The 20,312-nt window shown below is 40.1% G+C and overlaps 2 protein-coding genes across 2 annotated transcripts; one reads left to right on the forward strand and one right to left on the reverse strand.

Annotated features, from left to right (window-relative positions):
• Positions 1-9,652: 9,652 nt before the first annotated feature.
• vma21 (vacuolar ATPase assembly factor VMA21) lies at positions 9,653-12,752 on the forward strand. Its single transcript, XM_074674233.1, has 3 exons — positions 9,653-9,867; positions 10,186-10,295; positions 11,820-12,752. Exons 1-3 carry the CDS (start codon positions 9,806-9,808, stop codon positions 11,957-11,959), a joined length of 312 nt encoding a protein of 103 aa, XP_074530334.1. The 5' UTR covers positions 9,653-9,805; the 3' UTR covers positions 11,960-12,752.
• A 3,836-nt stretch (positions 12,753-16,588) lies between these two features.
• LOC141793805 (gap junction Cx32.7 protein-like) lies at positions 16,589-20,151 on the reverse strand. Its single transcript, XM_074674676.1, has 2 exons — positions 19,671-20,151; positions 16,589-18,835 (listed from the first exon to the last, which is right to left on the reverse strand). Exon 2 carries the CDS (start codon positions 18,809-18,811, stop codon positions 17,720-17,722), a length of 1,092 nt encoding a protein of 363 aa, XP_074530777.1. The 5' UTR covers positions 18,812-18,835; positions 19,671-20,151; the 3' UTR covers positions 16,589-17,719.
• Positions 20,152-20,312: the final 161 nt, after the last annotated feature.

Below are 20,312 nucleotides of genomic sequence, written 5' to 3' on the forward strand. Positions count from 1 at the left end.
AAAAACTGTGGAAGAGTTTTTCTTCTGGTCTAATGAAAGAAAAGAGCATCAAATGCCAGGAAAAGCTTTGTGTGCTCATGGAAAATGTGCTCAAAGAGATGATGAAAGAAATACTTACACAGTTGAGTTTCAATTCTAATGTTTATGAACTATTTTTGCTTCATATTTCATTTTTTTCTGATTTAGTGTTAGAAAAGTCCACAGCTCCAGGCTGTCTCTCTAAACTTTGGACTTTAAATTAGGGAAACAGAGAAGGGTCTGATGATAAGCCTGGGTTTCGTGTTTAGAGAATGCCTGGGGGACGTCTTTGATATCAGGAGCCAGAGACGTATTTCCTGTTGGTGTGAGTGTGCCTGAGCACGTCACACCAGCCAAGATGAGCTCTGACAGCTTCCCAGCATAAGTCCAACCAGACAAACAAACTATGAGTGGTTCACCTCACAGGGCGGCTCCAAGCTGTCAATATGACACATTTTTGATCTGAAACTGGAGTATTAACATACTTACATGTTCCAGACGTCTTACTCAAAGCATTTATAAATATCTCAACAAATTAAACCTTTGTTATTGGATCTACTTTCTGTCTTTGGATTTTGCTGTAGCTAATCTTGGGTAGTCTGCCTGCTGTCTGACTAAATTAATCCCTAAATAAATGATCACAGGTGGGCAAGAACAGGGGTTTGCATCCGTGATGGATCTTGGATCAGAACAGGGAGACTCAAGCTGTTTCATACAGTCAGGTGCAGTCAGGTTGAAGAACATCAAAAAAAAAAAGAACACTTCAGTTTTTCTTTGCTTTCCTTCAAGACAGTGTCTGTGATGTGGAAGAAAGAAGCAGCAGCCCACATGCCACTCCAAGGTCGGCTACAGATGAGTGGCTGAAGGGGCTCGAGGGGAGATGACAGAGTTGGCTGTACCTCACCAAAGAGTCACAGACTAATAGCAGAGTCATTACTCTTTCTCCTCCTGTCACCCTCCACTCATCACTCTTTCCTTCCTGCTCCATTTTACCTGATTTTATTTGTCTTGTTCACTGAGGTATCTAAAGAATAGTTTGACAAAATGTGTTTTTAGGGGTTTCTGGCCAAGAGCAAGATAAGAAGATAAAAACCACGCTCATATTTGTCAGTTTGATGTTCTGTTCTGTAAAGAGGTGGTTAACCTAGCGTGCGAAAATATTAAACAATTTCCGCCAAGGCTGTCCTATTAGCTACTTTTCTTAGTTATTTGTTTTATCCAAAGAAAAAACGACAACTCGAGGGAAAATCAGAAAAGGTCCAAAAATAGTCTGGCATTTTCCTCCTCCTCCTGACGGTTCAGAAAGATGACATTGCACTGGACTCCTTTCCTGTGTCCGTCTCTCTGGGGGTTTGCCTCTTCCCTGTGCCTGAAATACAGAATATCCTGAGTATCACCACCTGAATTCAAAAAGTGAACAGCACAATTCCTCTGGTTTCTTCTTCTTTATAGACACAAAGTCAAATATTTAAAGATTGTGTTCTCTAAACATTTATGTCCTTTGAATAACACTTTCAGGTGGTCAAATTAGGCTGAATTTACTATATGTAAGATCTTTTATCCATAATGTACTCTTTCAACTTCTGGTAAGCAAGATGTCTTCTTTTTCATGAGACTCAACAACCCATGTATCTTCCATCTGCTGGCCCTGAAAGGTCAGTGCTGCCCACGATGGTTTGTCTCAATTAGAGACAAAGAAAAGGGTTACCTGAAGCCCCAGATTGAAATGTAACACAGAATAATCACTGTACTTTTACCCATATTACAGAGGAGTCGCCCAAGCTTGAGTCTGGGGTCCGTTTAAAGGACTGCTGCCTCATTCTAAATCCGTTGCTGCATGTACATTTATGGCTAAATGTGTGGGAAGTTTTGGAAGTGTAGACTTCACATTTCATGTGATAAAACTGACTCCGGCTGATCTGGATGGTCAAATTAGTGACAAAGTTACAGCCTTTTGTTTAAAAATACATGCAAATCACTGGCTACTGATGAGACTATTAGCTGACCAAGCATCTTGAACATTGTGAGTGAATCAGTTTAGAGGCAAACATTAGCTAGAAGCTAGCTAAAAATAACATCAACAGTCCATTTAACCCTAGCAACTTACGTGACTTTCCAAGTGCGTTCTTGACATATGCCTGTTAAATTTGGATCTCTTCTTACATATCTGACACGTTGCACGGCCCTTGTCTGCATTTGCAGTAAAAGTTTTAGAAACAAAATGTGTTTTTTTTGGCGTCTCTTTAGACGTCCTGGCAGGAACTGATGCCGAACAAAACAGCACGTGCTAACAAAGGAATCCTCATACCATTTGTTTGAAACTGAGTAAACTTTTGAAGTCTTTTCCAAAAATTTAAACAAAACAAACCATAAATAAGTCTGACTCCCACTCTTAGTCTCTGGAGACTGAATTCAACCAGAGGTCAGGTTTGAGTCATCATTGCCTGAGTCCAAGTAAAGTTACAGGGCTTAAGTCAGGCCCAAGTCCAAGTCCTGAAATCAAGCACCAAAACACTGTTATTCATCAGTTAGCGAGCAAAGGTAGAACATTTATGTCAGAACTTTTTTGTAATATCTGTCATAATTTTCTTTTTATACAAATGGCAATCATTACGTCTGGCTCCTTCAAATGAGGTCATGTTCATGGTGGTCACAAGTTGAGTCCAAACAAGTGATAAGTCAGTATCTTTAGAAATTGCAGAGCGCATATAATCACGTCTTATTTACATATTTCTTTGAAATATATAAGGATGAAATGTTTTTTTTTTTTTTTTTTTTTAAACTGCGATGTACAAACGCCCTATGACAAGAACCGTTCTTTGATGATGCAGATGTAATGATATTCAATTTGCAGCACTTTTATCTTCTGCCATAGTTCACTTGTATTCACTTTGTTATATCATAATGCTTTATATCGTAATGCTTGAAAAGTGTTGAGGTACCTTTAATTTTGAGGAAGAGTCGGGCTGTTTTCTGCTTCTGCTTATATATCTTCAGTATATAACCCACGCTTGATATTGCATAGTTTGTTTTCAATATTCTATTTCAAGGGATGTGTTTTTACTATTTTATACACAGACTGTGATACAACTAATAATCCTCTACTCAGTCAAAAATACCATCAAGCATCCTGGATGAAAGCTGACTTCACCGGTTCATCCACCCACATCATTTGTCATTTGGCCTGTGATTTAATATGAAGGCCATCGCTTGTGGAGACAGTTTTCTTATGGTATGTTCAAGGACGGCATGATCCATCCATGCCATGCTGGGCTATAAGATCCATCATATCTTTATTTTGCCAATTTCCTGTATGGAGGCTCTGTTTCTCTGTGGTATAAGAATGATGTGCTGTATACACTCCTCCTGCTTTCTCTGTAACATTGAATCCATTTAATTTTGCCCCAGCTGTTTCTTCTCTTTGTTTCAGGAGAGCTTTCTTCAGCCAAGTCGTATCATAAATCCTTGTGTACTCCCAGAGTTTAATATCATGAGTTATATCATTTTGTTTTCATATTTCAGATTCAAGACTGATATCCTTGTATTACTGTTTTGCTAAATATATCATGGGAAGCTTTTGTGCTATTTGTGAGAATTCATCACTCAAACTGGACCAAAAACAAGAGGAACACTTGAATTTGTCTGAAGACGTAACACTTTACACCTTCCACTGTCATGCTTCAGCATGTTTATTTTCATCACCCTCCTTGTTGCCATGCAAATAGGAAAGGCCTTGAAGAAACAAATTCTCATTTGTGGGAGATAAAGATTATTTCCACAATGGCAGCCAGAACACTGCCTCTAATCTGGTTAAAACAGAATGGATGAAGAATGGGGAATTACACGGGCAGACGCTAACATGACATGATGGTTTTTTGCCTGGATAAAGCCAGGCGTAGCCCTCCTCCTCGCACAGAGGAATTTCTACAGCTCTTGCACATCATTGCATTTTATAGCAGGGGGGTCTCACAGCGGGCCTGCTGCCCCGATAGCAAGTCTGCTAATGGATTTGTGCATTGGGTTTAGCACTGCCTGTCTTTTCATGCATATGATGTGTTCCTACATATCCGAAAGGGCTGTGGGTCACAGCGCTACCAATTTTGGGTATAGGCTCCAAGGAGAGATGATGGGAGCAGGGCATGGGGGTGATGGTGAATAATAAAGTCAGATCTCTTGACTTCCTCTTTCACATATAGAGAATACAGTAATCTAAAAGGCACCCCCTCCCCAGGCAGACATGCACAATTATAAATTAAAAATGCAATTAGTTAAATTTCACTCAAGTCAAGTGGTTTCAAGAGTGTTTATGCCCCTCTATGAGTTACTCAGGGGGTCGAGAAAAGACAAGAATAACAAAGCATTATAAGACATTGTACAACTCAATTTCTTGCTTAATATTTAAAAAAATGACTGTGGCTTTATAAACGTGTAGCTTGTATAATCATTAATTGGGGTAAAGTTATCTGCCAAAATGAGATGTGTCTCATGGTGGGGTTCCCCAAGATTTTGAATTCCCAAATGAAAAGCCAAAATTAATTTTTAACTTATACAGGAAGAAAAGATTTAGTGCCAGCTGGCTGCATCGGTGGTGCGTCGGTTAGCGCAGCAGCCTCACAGTAAGAAGATCCCCAGTTCAATTCCCAGTTCCATGTGGAGTTTGCATGTTCTCCCTGTGCACAAGTGAATTCTCTCTGAGTACTCCAGCTTCCTCCCACAGTCCAAAAACATGCGCATCAGGTTAACTGGTCACTCTAAATGTGTGCATGAATGCGTGGGAAAGGCGGTTTGTCTCTGTGCGTTAGCCCTACGATTGATAGGCGCCGCCCTGTTGGCTATGGCTGCCTTTTGCAGCAGCTCTCTCTTTCTTTGTCCGTTTCTTGTAATTTTTTTTGTTTATTTTTCGTAATCTTTTTTTTGAAGTGGATCATTACTTTGTAAGGCTCATTTGTTGGTCATGGACACCAAACTTTTTGTGGCTTCAGTGATATTTTTACTACTTTTTCTCCTGTGTTTGTCTGGAGATCCTACGTGTAACCATGGCTGCATTGTTTACATGTGAACTCAGCTGTTAGCAGCCTGTAGCATGTCAGTGCTAACTGGTGTAGGGCCTGATGTCTTCCCACAAGGTGAGGAAAAGGAGGTGAGGACGAATTGCTGGTTCTCAGGTGTGAGCTAAGAAGTGACGACATGGACCTGTCCGTCCATCCATCGTTATTGGGAATGTAAGATCTATCTCCAATAAGATGGACAAGCTAGCTGTGCTAACCCAGCATCAGAGGGAATACCAGAGGGCAGAGTAGCATCCTGCTTTCCACAGACATGGCTGATGGAGCTAACATCAAACACTAGCGCCACATTGGAAGAGCTTCACCTGCTGTGAGCAGACAGGATCTAGGAGACAGAGATGGAGCATGAGTGAAGAGAGGTGGCTGAACTGGACAATGATGGACAAGCTGTCAGCATCGATTTTCTCATGGACCTTTTTGCACTTTCTGTACACTTTCTTACTTTTGTTTTCTTGATTGCTGCTGTGACTTCAATTTTGTTGTACTTGTTACAATGACAATACAGTTCTATTCTATTCTATTCTATTCTATTCTATTCTATTCTATTCTATTCTATTCTATTCTATTCTATTTGATAGGTGACCAGAACAAGATGTACCCCGCCCCTTGCACCAAGACAGCTGGGATAGGCTCCAGCCACCCTCAACCCTAAACAGGATAGAAAATGGGTGGATGGATCTTGTGCCTCATAATGCTTCAGTAATGCAGGAGAGATGATTCTTTAATGCTGCATTGGTGTCTCTTTGACTCAGTCAATGACACCGGCTTAATAAACCAAGCAGCCTCATTTCACTTAATGCATTTTTTGAAACATAAGTTTATGAATATGCATCTGCCTCTCTGATTAAAAAAACAATGAATATTCATATTTTTTTTGTAAAATTACTATTGCAGAACTTTAAGAGTGTAGTAACTAAATTTCAAATGCACTTTTACACCAACAATAATGAAATAACAAGCTGATCTGTTTACTTTAAAAAAGGTAATTACAGTATGGAAAGTAATATGTGAAATAAAACACACAAAAATATATCAAATAAATATTAAATTTTACTAAATTTTTTAAAAATGATGCTGTTAAAAATACAAAAGAACTAGCAAATGAGGTCACCACTGAGATCAGATATTACTACATAAAATTTTTCATGGCTTTAAGTGCTGTCAGACTGCACCCAGTCATTTTGGTCACACTATAAACACAGTTAAGGTTACTAAAACCTCAGTCTGAAGTGAAGACCATGAATAAATGGATTTGGGTTTTCTCCATGTAAAAGGTTTTCAGATGCATCGCTTGCTGAAGTGAAGAAAAGCTGAGAAGATAAACTCAACAACATTCGCAGCAGTTGCCAAATCAGTAAATGGCATGGCTAAGAATAGCAGGGAGCTTCTTAACACGTATAATTTGGACTCTGATTTCACTTGAAAACCTTATTGACAGTGATAGGTCTGACACTTTGAGCATTTGCTGAAGGACAGCCTGTGTCTCCGTCAAAACAACAGGTGTGTGCAGTGTGTGTTTATGTGTGTGTGTGCAGGGGGGACTTCATGTTTGACATGGAGCACTGGTGACGCCAAGAATGCAACAGGCATAGCTTGGGGAGTCCACACAGAGAGAGCCATGGGAAATACTCCCGGGAGGTCAAAGGTCAGAGTCCATGAGGAAGAACATTTAGTATTGAACTTGCAGTGGAAAACTCTTTGACCAAATCCACAAACTGTTTCTTCCTCTGAGGACCTGTTTTTGTCAACTCCAGATATAGAGGCTGCTGCTTTATTAGAATTTATAATCCCAGAGTATCTGGCTGAACTCATCCGTCCGCTGTGGTTTTCTGTCTTTTCCCAAAGCTCACTGCAATAAACTCTTCTAATTAATTTCCAGCTTTGACTCTGTTTCCAGACAAAATAAAATTCCACTGAACTGACAGGATGTAAATTTAATCTGAGATAATTACTGATGACCTGTTTATAAGAAGAGGTCATTGTTTATTTTATATTTACTGCCAGCTCCAGTTATTATCCAGAGTTGATTTAGGAAAGAAAAAGGTTGTGTTGACTTGTGGAAAACCAGATTATTAAACCGTTGAACAAAAAAAAAAAAAAAATCGGATCTTTCCTGCTTTACAGTTATGTTTTGGGTTTGAGGTCCTAGAAGCAAAGCCTGAAGAAAAAAGAGAGCAAGCCAAATTCTATTTATAGAGCCTCTGAAAAATGTCACGTTGATGGTGACAGCCGTATTAATGTTTGTGCTCATGTTGCCATTTGAATTGCTGATTAAGGACAGGATGTCTTTGGGTTTATGTGTTACTATAGCAAACACACAGGCCTTAACACACAAGACATGTGGGTCAGATGAATTAAGGAGAATTTTTGAAAACCCCTCCTCTAAACTCCTGTCAGTCTCCAAAGAGCAACATCAAGAATAAAGTGGCCAAAAATTACATTTGAAAATGAGCCTCATTGGTTTATCCAGAAATAGATTTAAGATTATAGGATTCTTGACAATGATGCTCTGCAGCAACCACATATCAGCCTTTCGATAGGTTTACAATATCCAGACTGCCTTCTGTGCTTGTTCTTCTAGACAAAAGAAAAATGTTTTGGGGGGACCTGCTGAGCGTGAGACCGGTGAGCACAAAGCCAACTGGAGCAGAAAGAGCCACTCCTCAACACTCAGCCTGGGAGACTTCAACCACAAATACATCCTTTGCATGAGACTGAACATATACTGTAAGCACGAAACAGCCTGAACGACGCCCTGTTACTTCTGCAATTAGACAAGAAACAGCCTTAAGTGTTGCATTATTAAGAAATGACGCAGACACATACTGTACATGTGCTCTGTGCATACAGACCCTGGAGACATAAAGGTTGCGTCACATCATGTTTTCACTAAAGATGAAATTTGTGTAAGGCTAAAACAAATTGATGCTTGAATGGTGAACATGCACATTTAAATCCGTCTGACCCCTGGTTCTATTTTAAAGCCAGCATGGAAAAGGAAGAAATGGACAGAGATGAGTCAGGAATGAAAAACCAGAACACGTTTTGATTAAATGTGAAAAAATATGTTGACTGTAAACAGATAAGTATGGTTTAAGTAAATGGCTTCAAGCTGGGCTGATACATTAAAAACTTCTGATATCATTATTGTTTGATGACCATGAACTGGTATAGCAAACTGCTTTATACTTACACTGCAAAAATAAAAAACAAAGTCTTCACGTCTTTTTAGACTATATAAGCCAAGAAAAAGTCTTATTTAATAAAAAAAAAATGTTCAGATTGCTTGTATGGAAAATCTATCAATGGGGTTGGTAAATGTGCTCTTTACTTTCTTGAATTAAGACAGTTCTTTTTTCAAGAAAAATGTCTGGTAATTTATTTCCTACCCCATTTTCAGACTTTTTACATGCAACTTCAGCATCATTTTCATCTCTTAAATGTCTTGAAATAAAATGTTTGTCTGGACTTGTCAGGTGGATTTTGCTATATTAAGTCCAAGATCATTTTTCTCAAAATAAGACACAAGAGCAAGACACTCTTTCCTAGAGTCAAGTTTTTACAGTTTACAGCTTGAGTCGGCTTACCAGCTGTTTATCTGACCTGACGGGCATTTTTATGTTGCTGTAGTCACACTGTAGACCATTTATAGCAAAGAAAAAACAACTTCAGTGATCATCCCTTTAGCAGTGAAGAAGAGTCAAAGAAACAGAGGCAAGAAGACACCCTTAAGGCCCGAGGAGGCAGCTTTTGATCCTGAGCCAGAAGTTCACTTAGGACAAGTGAGTCTGTTCACTGAATAAGAGCCTGGTGTAGATAATGATAAGTAAATAGTTGTACATGGTTCTAATGAAAATAGCTAGCCAAAAATGTATAAAAATGCTCACCTTGTAAAGTTAATGTACAGCACCTTGTGTGGAGTTTTAAAACTGATGCTGTCAGACAGGAGTGGGAACGTCAAAAAAACAAAGGTATTTATGTTTGTGGATATTTTGGTGTGCGTGGTGCCATGAATACAGTTTTACACTGTATTATTATTTCCGTTGTCACAAACCAGCCAATCTACCTTGTTTCCAAGTGTACAACTCTTGCAATAAGCTTGCTATATTTTTTTTCTTTTAATAAAAATACCTACAGTAAAGTTAACATGTGAAGTACTGTTTGACTTAAAAGAACTTAACAGTAGGCTACTTGTGTATCTGTGAAATGAGCCAAAGGACATCAACAATAAAACTTTACAAGATGAAAGTCAGAGTATGATAAGTGCATTTGTATTTGTAGTAACAATGATGTCTCTATTCTTTGCAAAGGTAAGATTATGAATAGATTTTATCTCAACTGAGAAGGCCTACTTTCACATAGTGTTTCTTTACATTACTTGGATGAAAACCTCTCTGCTTCTTACATTGTAGAAAAGAGGAAGTCACGGATACAAGGCCGACTTGTCTGTGGTGTTAATAGTTTCTTTGACATTGTAGGAAAACGGTTCTGAGCCAACATTACATCTAAAAATACGCTTCATATCTGCAGGACAAGTGCAGGCTTTCACTATTATTTTCCAGCATAGCCTCGCGAGACTTGTGGCGTCAAACCTCGTCATGTGACAGTCCCGTGATCCAATGCGGAAGAAGGGATTTCAATACTGACAGCACAACACAGACTGAGAAACGTCCTTTTATCCGCTTTGTTTTCACCTAACCTCGTTTCATATCTACCCAACAATGGACGGTTCCGCCAAAGCATCTTTAGACTCCAACGCCGGACCACCAGCTTATTACAGAGGGTGAGAAATCAACCAGTTCAGACTCAGTTAGCTCATGAACTTAGCTTGTTAGCTAGTATCTCTGCAGAGAGACGGCTGGTCTGCTGAAAACCCGCCTCCCTTGTGTGCAATTAAAAACTAAACTGATAATTACGTTACAAAAGATGTTAATTCAGTGTGGCATTACCTTGGAGCTCAGTATGAGACGTCGCCAGCGGACGCCTTCATATCAGGAGTCAGCATGTTAAGAGTACCGATGCTCCTCGATGCTGTCTGTATTGTTGCTTTGTTGATTTTTTTTTAATCTTAGCTGACATGTGAACTTGTCATCCTCTGCAGAAATGAAAGCTCATTGGTTTCAGCCCTCAAGACACTACTCTTCTTCACTATCCTGATGGTCACTCTGCCCATCGGACTGTACTTCGCATCCAAGGCCTACATCTTTGAGGGTGAGCTTTGTGACGATCAGTCTCCTGTGTTTGCAGGACAAGACAGACACTACGTTTTAATTTGATTCACTCATTTCAATCACATTAGGCTCAACTACCTTCACCACCTTCTTTCAGGTCTTATCTGTGTTCTTTAGTAACCAGCTGATTGTAAACAACAGCTTGACCTGTACTAGCTTACCGCGGGTGGGGTACAACTGTACTGACACAGAGTCGTTTGTAGAGTATTTTACCAGAGAGGTAGGATATGTGGGAAAGAGAAAGTGGGGTTATGACATGCACCAAATGGTAACATATGAGGAGTCAATGACCAGTAATCACATTCACTGTGAAATGCTTTCAGAAGAGGAAACTCAACTTTTGATTTATGGTCATTTATCGAGCCCGGAACAAGTGCTGAATGGAAGTCTGATACCTCAGGGGAAAGGCTGTGTTAATATTTGGTTTGTCACTGTTTGACAGTGTATTTGTTCTTTTTCTCCTATGGTCTTTATGCTCTTGTATGTTTTGTTTTTAAATACCTAATGATGGACCCTTTTTCTAGAATAGAAAAAAAATAGACTTTATATATCCCCAAGGGGAAATTCAGGAATATTTTTACTATTTTATATTATATTATATTTTTCTTATATAACATTAGATTGCATATTTTTTAGTTTTAACGTGTTATCCTTTTAGTTTTGATATTTTTTAAAATTTCTTCCTGACTTTTTGTAAAGTAAAAAATAATTAACTTCAACTCTGATGATCTTGATGATATCAAGTGGGTCTGTTCACTTTAGCAACATCACACTTTAGGTTCTTGGTTTACATTCTGCATTTGGTCTGCAGCTTTATGTTTGTGGTACATTCATTGCCAGACTGATATTCAGTACAACAGCACCACCTCAGGTGTGATATTACTTTCACACGACAGTTTCACAAGTTGCATTTTGTAATCGTTTTCAAGTGAAATAAGGTTGTTTTTTTCCCTCTTTATTTGATTATGACTTTAATTTTTCAGATACAACCCATCCCTTTATGTAACTAAAACCAGGCTGTTTTCAAATAACACAAACAATTTGCACCGTTTGGCTTTGTGTTTCTCTGACTGTTATTTTTTAAATGTTGACTTAATAAGAAGACCTAACAGCAAAAAATGTTCATGTGACATTTGTAAATATAAATTGGAACACTTTAAGATAAGCAATACAAGTTCAGAGTGAAAGTAATGATATTCTCTGTTTCAACACTGGCCAATTGCCTCTTGTCCAATCAGATTTTTTAGCTATAGCTAACTGCCTAATTTTTTTTAATACTGTTCATAGGTTTACAACCACAGACAGCACAGGTTTAGGTAGCACAGAAACTTCCAGAAAGATATCATGTCCTTATCAGTTAAAAGAAATCAATTTGAAATTCCACCAAATGAGGTTCATCCTGAATAATTCCTAAAATAGATCTTGGCCAGGCTTCTCCTTCTGTGCTGTGATAATAACGCCTTTGTCATCACCATTAACTGTCCTCCTCCTCCTCCTCTGCTAGGTTCGATGAAGATGTCGAGCTCTGACAGCTACTTCTACGCAGCCATAGTAGCAGTGCTCGCTGTGCACGTGGTCTTGGCCTTGTTTGTGTATGTGGCGTGGAACGAAGGCACGCCTAAAGGGAAGGGCAAAGACGACTAAGGCCCGTCCTCGTCAGCTGGTAAGACCTGAGATGGACAGACAGACACGGGCACAGATCCACAGCCCCCTCACCACCCTCCACATTGGACTCCAGCAGCAAAAACACTACCATCTACTTACCACACAGCTTGGAGACCTGGTTTGTGCTTAAGCTTTAACTCTGGGTTAAAGCAAGATGTACTTTGTTATTCCCTGGCATGGGGGAGTGGAGGATGCTGGGTTTGATTTTCCACCAGCCTCAGCAGACCTGGTTTTTGTCCTCTAGAAATGTAACCTTTGCAAGCAGAGGATGGCCCCTCTTTTGAAGAGACTTTGTTCTTAGACTGTGTTTGGCTGAGTGCTTCATTACAAAAGAGTGTGACATGTTGGAAACGTCAGGGGTTTGTATGGTGTGTGTGTGTGTTAACACTGTACTGTGATGTGTATTTATGAAAAATCAGCCATGATGTGAAATTCTGTCCACAGATTTCAGTTCTCCGATAAGCCCGTCATATGCTCCACCTGTAGCTCAAATCTGGATCAAAGTCTTGTCCTGAAGCTGTCCTAACAGTTTGTCCCCGTAAAAATTTCTTTTACGTTTCTTTTTAATGTGTTTTGTGAACTGGACTTGGGTTGCTTTGAAACTTGGATTAGGGAATTGTCACTAAAATAAATCGTATTAGAAGGAATGTCTCGTTTTGCAGATGCTTGCGGATGTAGGAGTTGATTGAGGATGTATATGTGTTGTGAAGTCAGTGTTTTGCAGAGAAGAATGATGACTTGTGAAATAAAGTTGCAGAATTGTTACTTTTGAGTGGTGTTGTGTAATTTTGATGGCTTAGAAGTGCGATTAATTTTTTACACATTTTGTAAAACATTAGCAAAATGACTGAAAAAATCAAATGCAAAAAAACCCCACACAGTTTCCCTGTGTTTGCAATCATTATAAAATGTATGATTCAAGCAAAGTGCTGGAAGGTTAATGATAAATGAAATCAATGTTCCAGTAAAATCACAAGCCCAGCCACACTCAGGTTAAGACCTTTGGCTACCATCCGCTGTGTAAACAAAAACGTGAGCACTTACATTAAAGTGTGACAGATTTTATGTGACTCTCTTTGTCAGGGAGTTAAATCCGTGTCAGTGTTTATCCCTGAAGCAAATTTAGCCGTCACAATATTAACAGGCCTGACATGCAATAACAAAATACCATCATGCAAATGATTAAAAATGATCCCTTCATTTATCATCCTCCAAAGCAAGAACCACAAAGAGCCATGTTTTTTAACAGATATTTTACAATGTGAGCGCCCCCTTTCTAATTGATTACCCTGACATTACACAGCCTGAAAAAAAATAAAAGCGAGAGGAATCAATCAAGTTGTCATAACATGCAACATTTATCTGTAACTGAGACTGCAGCACACCACTGACGTATGCAGGGAGTTTGATTTGTCACATGGTGGCAGCAAACAGTCATCCTGTTCACACACACACAGCACAGTATGGGAGCTGAGACTAGAAGTGACAGATGCTGAGCCATAATGACGTTTTCTGCCTCAGAAACCATGTCAGCAGCTGATTTCTGTTAACTTCTCCTCTGTGATGTGCGAGCGTCCCCGCTCCCACACTGTGCTCTGCCGAGTTTGGTGTCGGTGCTGTGCAGTCTGCATTTAGTTTCACAGAGCGGGTGTTGATGATGAGGTGACAGGCCTGCGAGCGATCAGACTGATTCAGTCAGCAAACATCAGAAGCTCAGCGTTCCCTCTGGCTGATATTTCATCAGTTTACCCTTGCAGTGATGAAAAAGTTGGTGCAAGGGCAGGCTTTGCTTCTGGCTCTTTGTTATTTGTTACACATCAGCAGGTTGGGTGCATCATACTGGTGTGATGCTCACAATTTCATGTGTGCAGTCATATACCTGTTAATTACCAGATGTTAATTTAGGTAGACAGTATTAAAAATACAAAACATAGTTGTGTCTGTGTTTCTTTGCCCAGCAGAGGGCGTCCAAATCAGCTTCAGCCCCCAGTTGACTGTGTGTCAGTGTTTCAGTGAAAGTGAAGAGAGAGGGCAGTAGAGGACTGTGTGAAAGGACTGAGGTGTTGCACCACAAGAACAGAGTAAAGTGACAGAAAAATCCTCTGGTAACACAAAATACATTTACTGTTAAATAATCCTGGCAGTACATTTATTGTGCCTGTCTGTGCTGTTGGTTTCTGGGAAACCACATAGAAGAAAACAACAGCGCTGAAGATTTAATTATCTGAAACATGAAACATGTCACACTATAAAAGGCACAAGCACAAAGCATATAGTGTTTTTTGTCTTGGGCCTTCATTTAGCAGACTTTTTCCTTGTTTCGTGACCCACAAATATTTGATTTTCTGAAATGATAAAATACTTAACACAGTAATGCAGTTTATTTCTAGTCAAACCGAGACGCAAAGACAAAAAAAAACAGTTGTGTTTTGCTTGTGTGTGTGTTTTTTATGCAGTATATTTGACAGATTTAAGAGTCTTCAGAGCACTTTTTCAGTGAATTGCCTCAACCATGTAGGTCCTCTAATCTGGGAGATTAAATCATAGCAGCTATAATAAATAATCTCACATTAATAACTGGCTGCTGTGCTGTGACTGGTAGCCAAAGAAATCTCATCTTTAGTAGTTTTGTGGCGCTGTGCATAACATTTCAGGGACATTAGGCATTCATTAAAAATAGTAAGTAATTGTGTTGTAATGTTTTCGTGGTGTGAGGGTGGTCCAGTGTTTTGTAGTAAATATTATAAATTAACACCGTGAGCTGAAATAGCAATTTATTCACCAACATATGTCTATTCACTGCACCTTTATTATCTCTAGAATATGCCTCTATTCATAGCATTTATTTATATGTATAGCATCCCATTAACCCATCCATACATAGACAATAATTTGCATAATTTTGTCCATTTGTCTATTAATGACTATAATTACTCTGAACATAACATAAACACTTGCACTTCTGCTTATTGCGCTTCTGGTGAGATGCCAAACCTCATTTTGTTACCCTATACTTGTTTGTGTGTGATGACTATAAAGTTAAATCTCATCTCATCCTACTGCTGCTGCTGCCAGTGCCACTTGAAGCTAAATGTGTCCTAAAATTTGTCGACCTAAAAGTGACAGAGACGGCTGTTCATTGTGAATAAAAGATTGGCTCAATTACATATATAACAAATAAGTTGCATTTCACTTTTTTTTTCCTTTTTTTCATATTTTGTTTTAGGTGATTCCACTTGTGTTGGAGGCTGTGTAAAAACCTCAGTCATTACATACTGAGCTTTGAATTCATCGTGTACTTTCAGCTTGTTATACCAACATTTTTATCATCTGTTAGTTAGAGGATAAAAAAAAACCTATCTCCGTTGGCTGCCAAAAAGAGAAATTCAACCTCTCTGCTCCTGATGAAAGGATTTTAGTCCCTAGAATCAAATGATCGTACAGTCACCACAGTGACAGCCTATTCAAGTAATTTGAAGGGCTACAAAACATAAAAGTAAGATTTACATAAAGATACTTAAACTACAGAATCTCATCTTGTGTAAGTGAAGCCTAACCTGTCTCTAGGATCCGGTCCCACCTGTGAGGACTGAACAGAACTCTGAGACTTTGTGCCTCGAAAAAACCATTCATTCATTGAAAAATGATGCACAGTTTATCTTTTATATTGACTCAAACTTTTTGTAAATGTTGGCTTACCTCTAGAGGGATTTCATTTCAAAGTGTTGGATTTCCATCTACAGCCATAAGTCATATCTATTCATCTGTCAGCATCTCAAAAACACATATAAGCCTTTTATTCACAGATGATCACTTTAACATACTCTCACATGATGTATGTCTGAAGAGAAGCCGGAGAAACCTTTGTGTTCTATATTTTTTAGAAGAGGAGATGTGATATTTTTTTTCTGAATCAGGCTCTATTTCTGTCCACTTACTGATTTATGGAGCCATACATTAAAAATAACACCCTGACTGTTGTCCAGGAGATCTGAAACCTAATGTTTCTGGCAACACAACATACTAAAGTGGTGTGCCCAGACCACACTCCATCAAATCTACAGTCTAGGTCTTTTTTTTCCCAAAGAAATAATATTCTTTTGATACATTTAAAGTAGAAATTTCTTCCCTTGATGCATCCAGCACTGACAGGATATAATGAATGTGCCAGTCCAGAGGTATGAGAGAGCTTCCTCGTCATGTCCTGAACTTCAAGGTTTCCATAGCAGGGCTGCCTGTGTGCTGAGATTTCCTGGCAAAGATGAGTGTGTGATGTGCATGTGTGGACGCTTTACACACAACATGTTTATTCCCGCTCAGAGTTTAACAGGATGACATGTTTGTTTGTATTTAATGACTCAAGCGTCCACCATCAGTGACTCAGGGAAAAAGGCCCAACAGAGACACCGAATAAAAGTTCCTCTTCCTTAAAAAACTAATAAATCACTTGATTTATATAATAAATCTTGATTTATTTATCCCAGTCTAATTCGATAACATTTTCAAAATGTGCTGCAGTAAAATAGTTCCCTTTTCTCCCTGATAAAGACTTGAGATCATAAAACTCAGCTAGGTTTTGCAAATTTAAGACAGATTTATTTTTGGAGCTGTTTTACAAATATGCCTGTCACCAAGTGCTTTACACGGAACAATCGACACAAACACACATACAAACAATGATAAACAAAACAATGTGCTTATAATTACCTACTTGCCGACTGTCGCAATAAAAGAGAGAGTACAAATGTGGGAACTCCTGAGACCAGTGCAATTTTCTTTCTTTTTTTCAGGCGCGTCCTGGAACAACGAACACTTCTTCCAGCGTCCAATGTGTTGGCAGGTATTGCACAACTTTTCACTTCAAGTTGAAGCAAGTGAACTCTGTCGGATGAGCTCGAAACAGTTAAAGGAAGTTAAATTTATCTATTCACCCTATCTGATTTCTTCCAAATGAGGTCAGAGCAGCGCTGAAGAAGTTTACGCCCTGGATTCTGTTCCCAAAGTTTAAACACAGCAACTTTATACGCTGAGAGTCGCACTTTTGGCTTCATCAACAGTGACAGGAAAAAAAAGAAATGCTTAATGTAAAACCTGAGCAAACACGACATTTAGTTAAACTCTCAGTGAAACAAGCCATCATGATAAAACGAGGCAAGAAAAATCAGTGTCGTCTTTTAGATTACTCACAAGGACACACTCATGTCACAGGCTTTCATGTGAATTTTGGTTTTAGCAAAGTCCTGTATCATCCTTTGTTTATGTCATCCTTTCATTGGTGTTTTGTTTATGGAAAGCACTTTGTAAACTTTTATTTAAAAAAAGTGCTATTTAAATAAAGTGAGTATTGTTTTTTCTATTAAAAGCAAGTGGTGCAAAGACTTAAACCGTACATAAATTATTTCAAAGACAAAAGATACAAAAGATACAGATTAACATTGGTTAACAGTGTTAAATACACTGTAAATGATGCAGTCTCGTGTGAAATCAGAGAAGTTTTTCAAAGTTTTATCAATGACTGCCTAAAGAGGCACTGCTTCAAGTTCATGAGAAATATACTCATTGATCCTGATCAGCTGTCACATATTTCTGAAGCTTCTCTGTGTGCCCTGAAAGAAGTCGCACCCTCCAAAGTTGGAATGAGTCAAACCTGCACCATCTTAAAGACTGGACTCAGTTCAAAAAACAACATCTGATCCCCTCGCAGCAAAGTTAAGACCCCTCAGAGAAACATAAACCTCCTCATATCTTCAGATCATCTATTCTAGTCTTGTTGCTGCTGTGTTTGGCACTGCGACCCGGCCTGGCCTGCGTAGGTGACCCAGGGGCTGATCCTGATCCCTTCTTTCCTTTCAGGTCACATTCCTCTGGCTTGCTGCTGCTCCTCTCCACCGCTAAATTGTCTTTATTCTGCTTGTAGGCTGCCTTGCTGTGGTAGGGGTGGAAGGTTGAGTCTGTGGCATCAGATAAAGGGGAGAGGTTGTAGCTGGGGACAGGCGGGTAGGGCGGTTGGACTTGGTGGTGTGTGTGGAAGAATTCATCATAACCAGGCGCGTAGGGCACCGAGGCCTCACTGGCCTCCTTGGGGAGACTCACAGAGGATTGTAGATGTCGTCTGAAAGTGATGCCCTGTCTGCACTTGGTGAAGCCCAGGTGGTATATCTCTATGAGGTTCAGGAACAGAGAGACGCTGGCCACCCCCAGCATGAAGATGATGAAGATGGTTTTCTCCGTGGGTCGGGAGATGTAGCAGTTTACCACATTAGGGCAGGGCGGTCTGTTGCATGTGTACATGGGCTTAAGCTCAAAGCCGTACAAGAGGTACTGAGCCACAATGAATCCCACTTCAAACAGGGTTTTAAAGATCACATTAAAGACATATGTGCGCAAGAGCTCCCCCTGCAGGCGCACTCTGCCCTTGTCGTCCCTCACTAGAGCTTTTTTGTGCTTGGTCTCTACAATTAGGGCCTGCTTGTCTGAATTATGAGCTTGTTCCTTTTCTTTCAGCTTTTCTTTGTGCTTCTCCTCCATCCGCACCAGGTGGAGGATGTGTCCCAGGTAGATCAGTGTCGGTGTGGACACAAAGATGATCTGTAAAACCCAAAAGCGGACGTGGGAGATGGGGAACGTGATGTCATAGCACACATTTTCACAACCGGGCTGTTTGGTGTCGCATGAGAAGCCCGACTGCTCATCACCCCAGACTTTCTCTGTGGCTGCGCTCAGGATCAGGATGCGGAAGATGAAGAGGACCGTCAGCCACACCTTGCCCACCACGGTGGAGTGCTCCTGGGCTTTTTCCAGAAGCTTTCCCAGCAGGTTCCAGTCCCCCATGGCTGTGTGAGCTCAGGTCTGGGACTAGAGGTGCAAAAGAGACAAAAACAGCTCATCTATTTGATTTTCAACTCCTGTTTAACCAAATACACAACATGACAAAAATAAAACACACCTGAAGGTTAAAGGGACCACTTCTATTCTAAAACCTCTTACCAAGCTCCGTCTGAACCAGCCACAAGGGAGCCAAGCTGCTAACTAACTGTCCAAGTGGGGGACTCTGCTGCTGAGCAGGTATTGGCCTGTTTCCACGTGGATGCAGACAGGATTATATTTACTTTAGGAGGGTATATTTGGCATGTGTGGACAGGGGGGGAAGGTTCCAGTCATGATTCTGCGGTTCCTGGCCTTCATGGCCTCAGCCGCAGCAACCCGATCCACACGAGGTGAAATCAAACACCGGGCAGATATGTCGGAAGTGCAAATTTGAGATGGTTGAGTAATGTCGGCGCTGTCAGCTCCTGTAGCACATAATGGTATAAATATAATCCACATCTGATGGGTGGGTGGTACAATAGCACAGCAGTAGATTCTGGGAATGAATTGAGATAAGTGCTGAAAAGCAGCAGGTGAAATCATGTTAATCAAATCTAACAGGTGTTTTAACTTTACAAAGGATTGTATGCAAACAATGTTAGTGTTCAATGATTAAGACTGACAAAAGATGTGATGGCATCAAAAACAAATAGTTTTTGTTTTGAGGTGAGAAAACCCACCACTCGTAACAAAAAAAAAAAAAAGAGTCTATAAACCAACTTTAAGCACAGCTGTACCTTGATGAAGTCATTAAAGTCTGAAAATGATTAAACTTACGAGGATTTAAAAGAAAAATACTGAAAAAGGAATCCTATTAACCCACCTTGTCAGCTTATACATCCCATGTGGTGCTGCCCAACACGTCTTCGAGACTCCATGAGGCCGCCTGCTCCCCTCTGCTGACAGGCCTCAGCTCGGAGCTGATCTTCGGCCCCTGAGCGATGCCCTTGAATGGACAGGAAAAGCGGACTTCTTCTCTACCCTTCAACCTCCGTTCCACACCGCCAAACCTGCTGGCTCTGTCTTCTGTTTTCAAATCTGGAGGATCCGGGCCACGGGGTCTTCCACTGGCAACAACACACACAAACGTAACCTGCTGGACACACTCTCAACCATGTCCGGCCTGCCCTCTCTCAGACTCAAACCTGCCTCCCCCCCTCCAGTTAAATTTGGCACAGGGTTCACGCTAATGTAAACTATTAAAGCCCCTCCACTCGTCTGTTACAGTGAGTGACACGGCAGCTGGCCAATGATGGTGTCTGCTAAGTCTGTCTGGTCACAAGTGCTTTGGGGCTCTAAATATAGCCAAGGGGTCGCTCCTATCATGGGGGCCATGATTTGGAGATGAGTAGCTGTTTGCATCCTCAAGTTACAAATCACACTGACAGGAAAGAAAGGAGTTAGTTCTCTTCCATGTAAATAAATAAAAATGAAAAACAGTTTCTGCCTTTAACAGCGTTCATTA

Source organism: Halichoeres trimaculatus, unplaced genomic scaffold (genome assembly GCF_033239565.1).
Source record: "Halichoeres trimaculatus isolate MK-OKI-2021-1 unplaced genomic scaffold, fHalTri1.1 fHalTri1_scaffold_7, whole genome shotgun sequence".
NCBI classification, from domain to species: domain Eukaryota; kingdom Metazoa; phylum Chordata; class Actinopteri; order Labriformes; family Labridae; genus Halichoeres; species Halichoeres trimaculatus.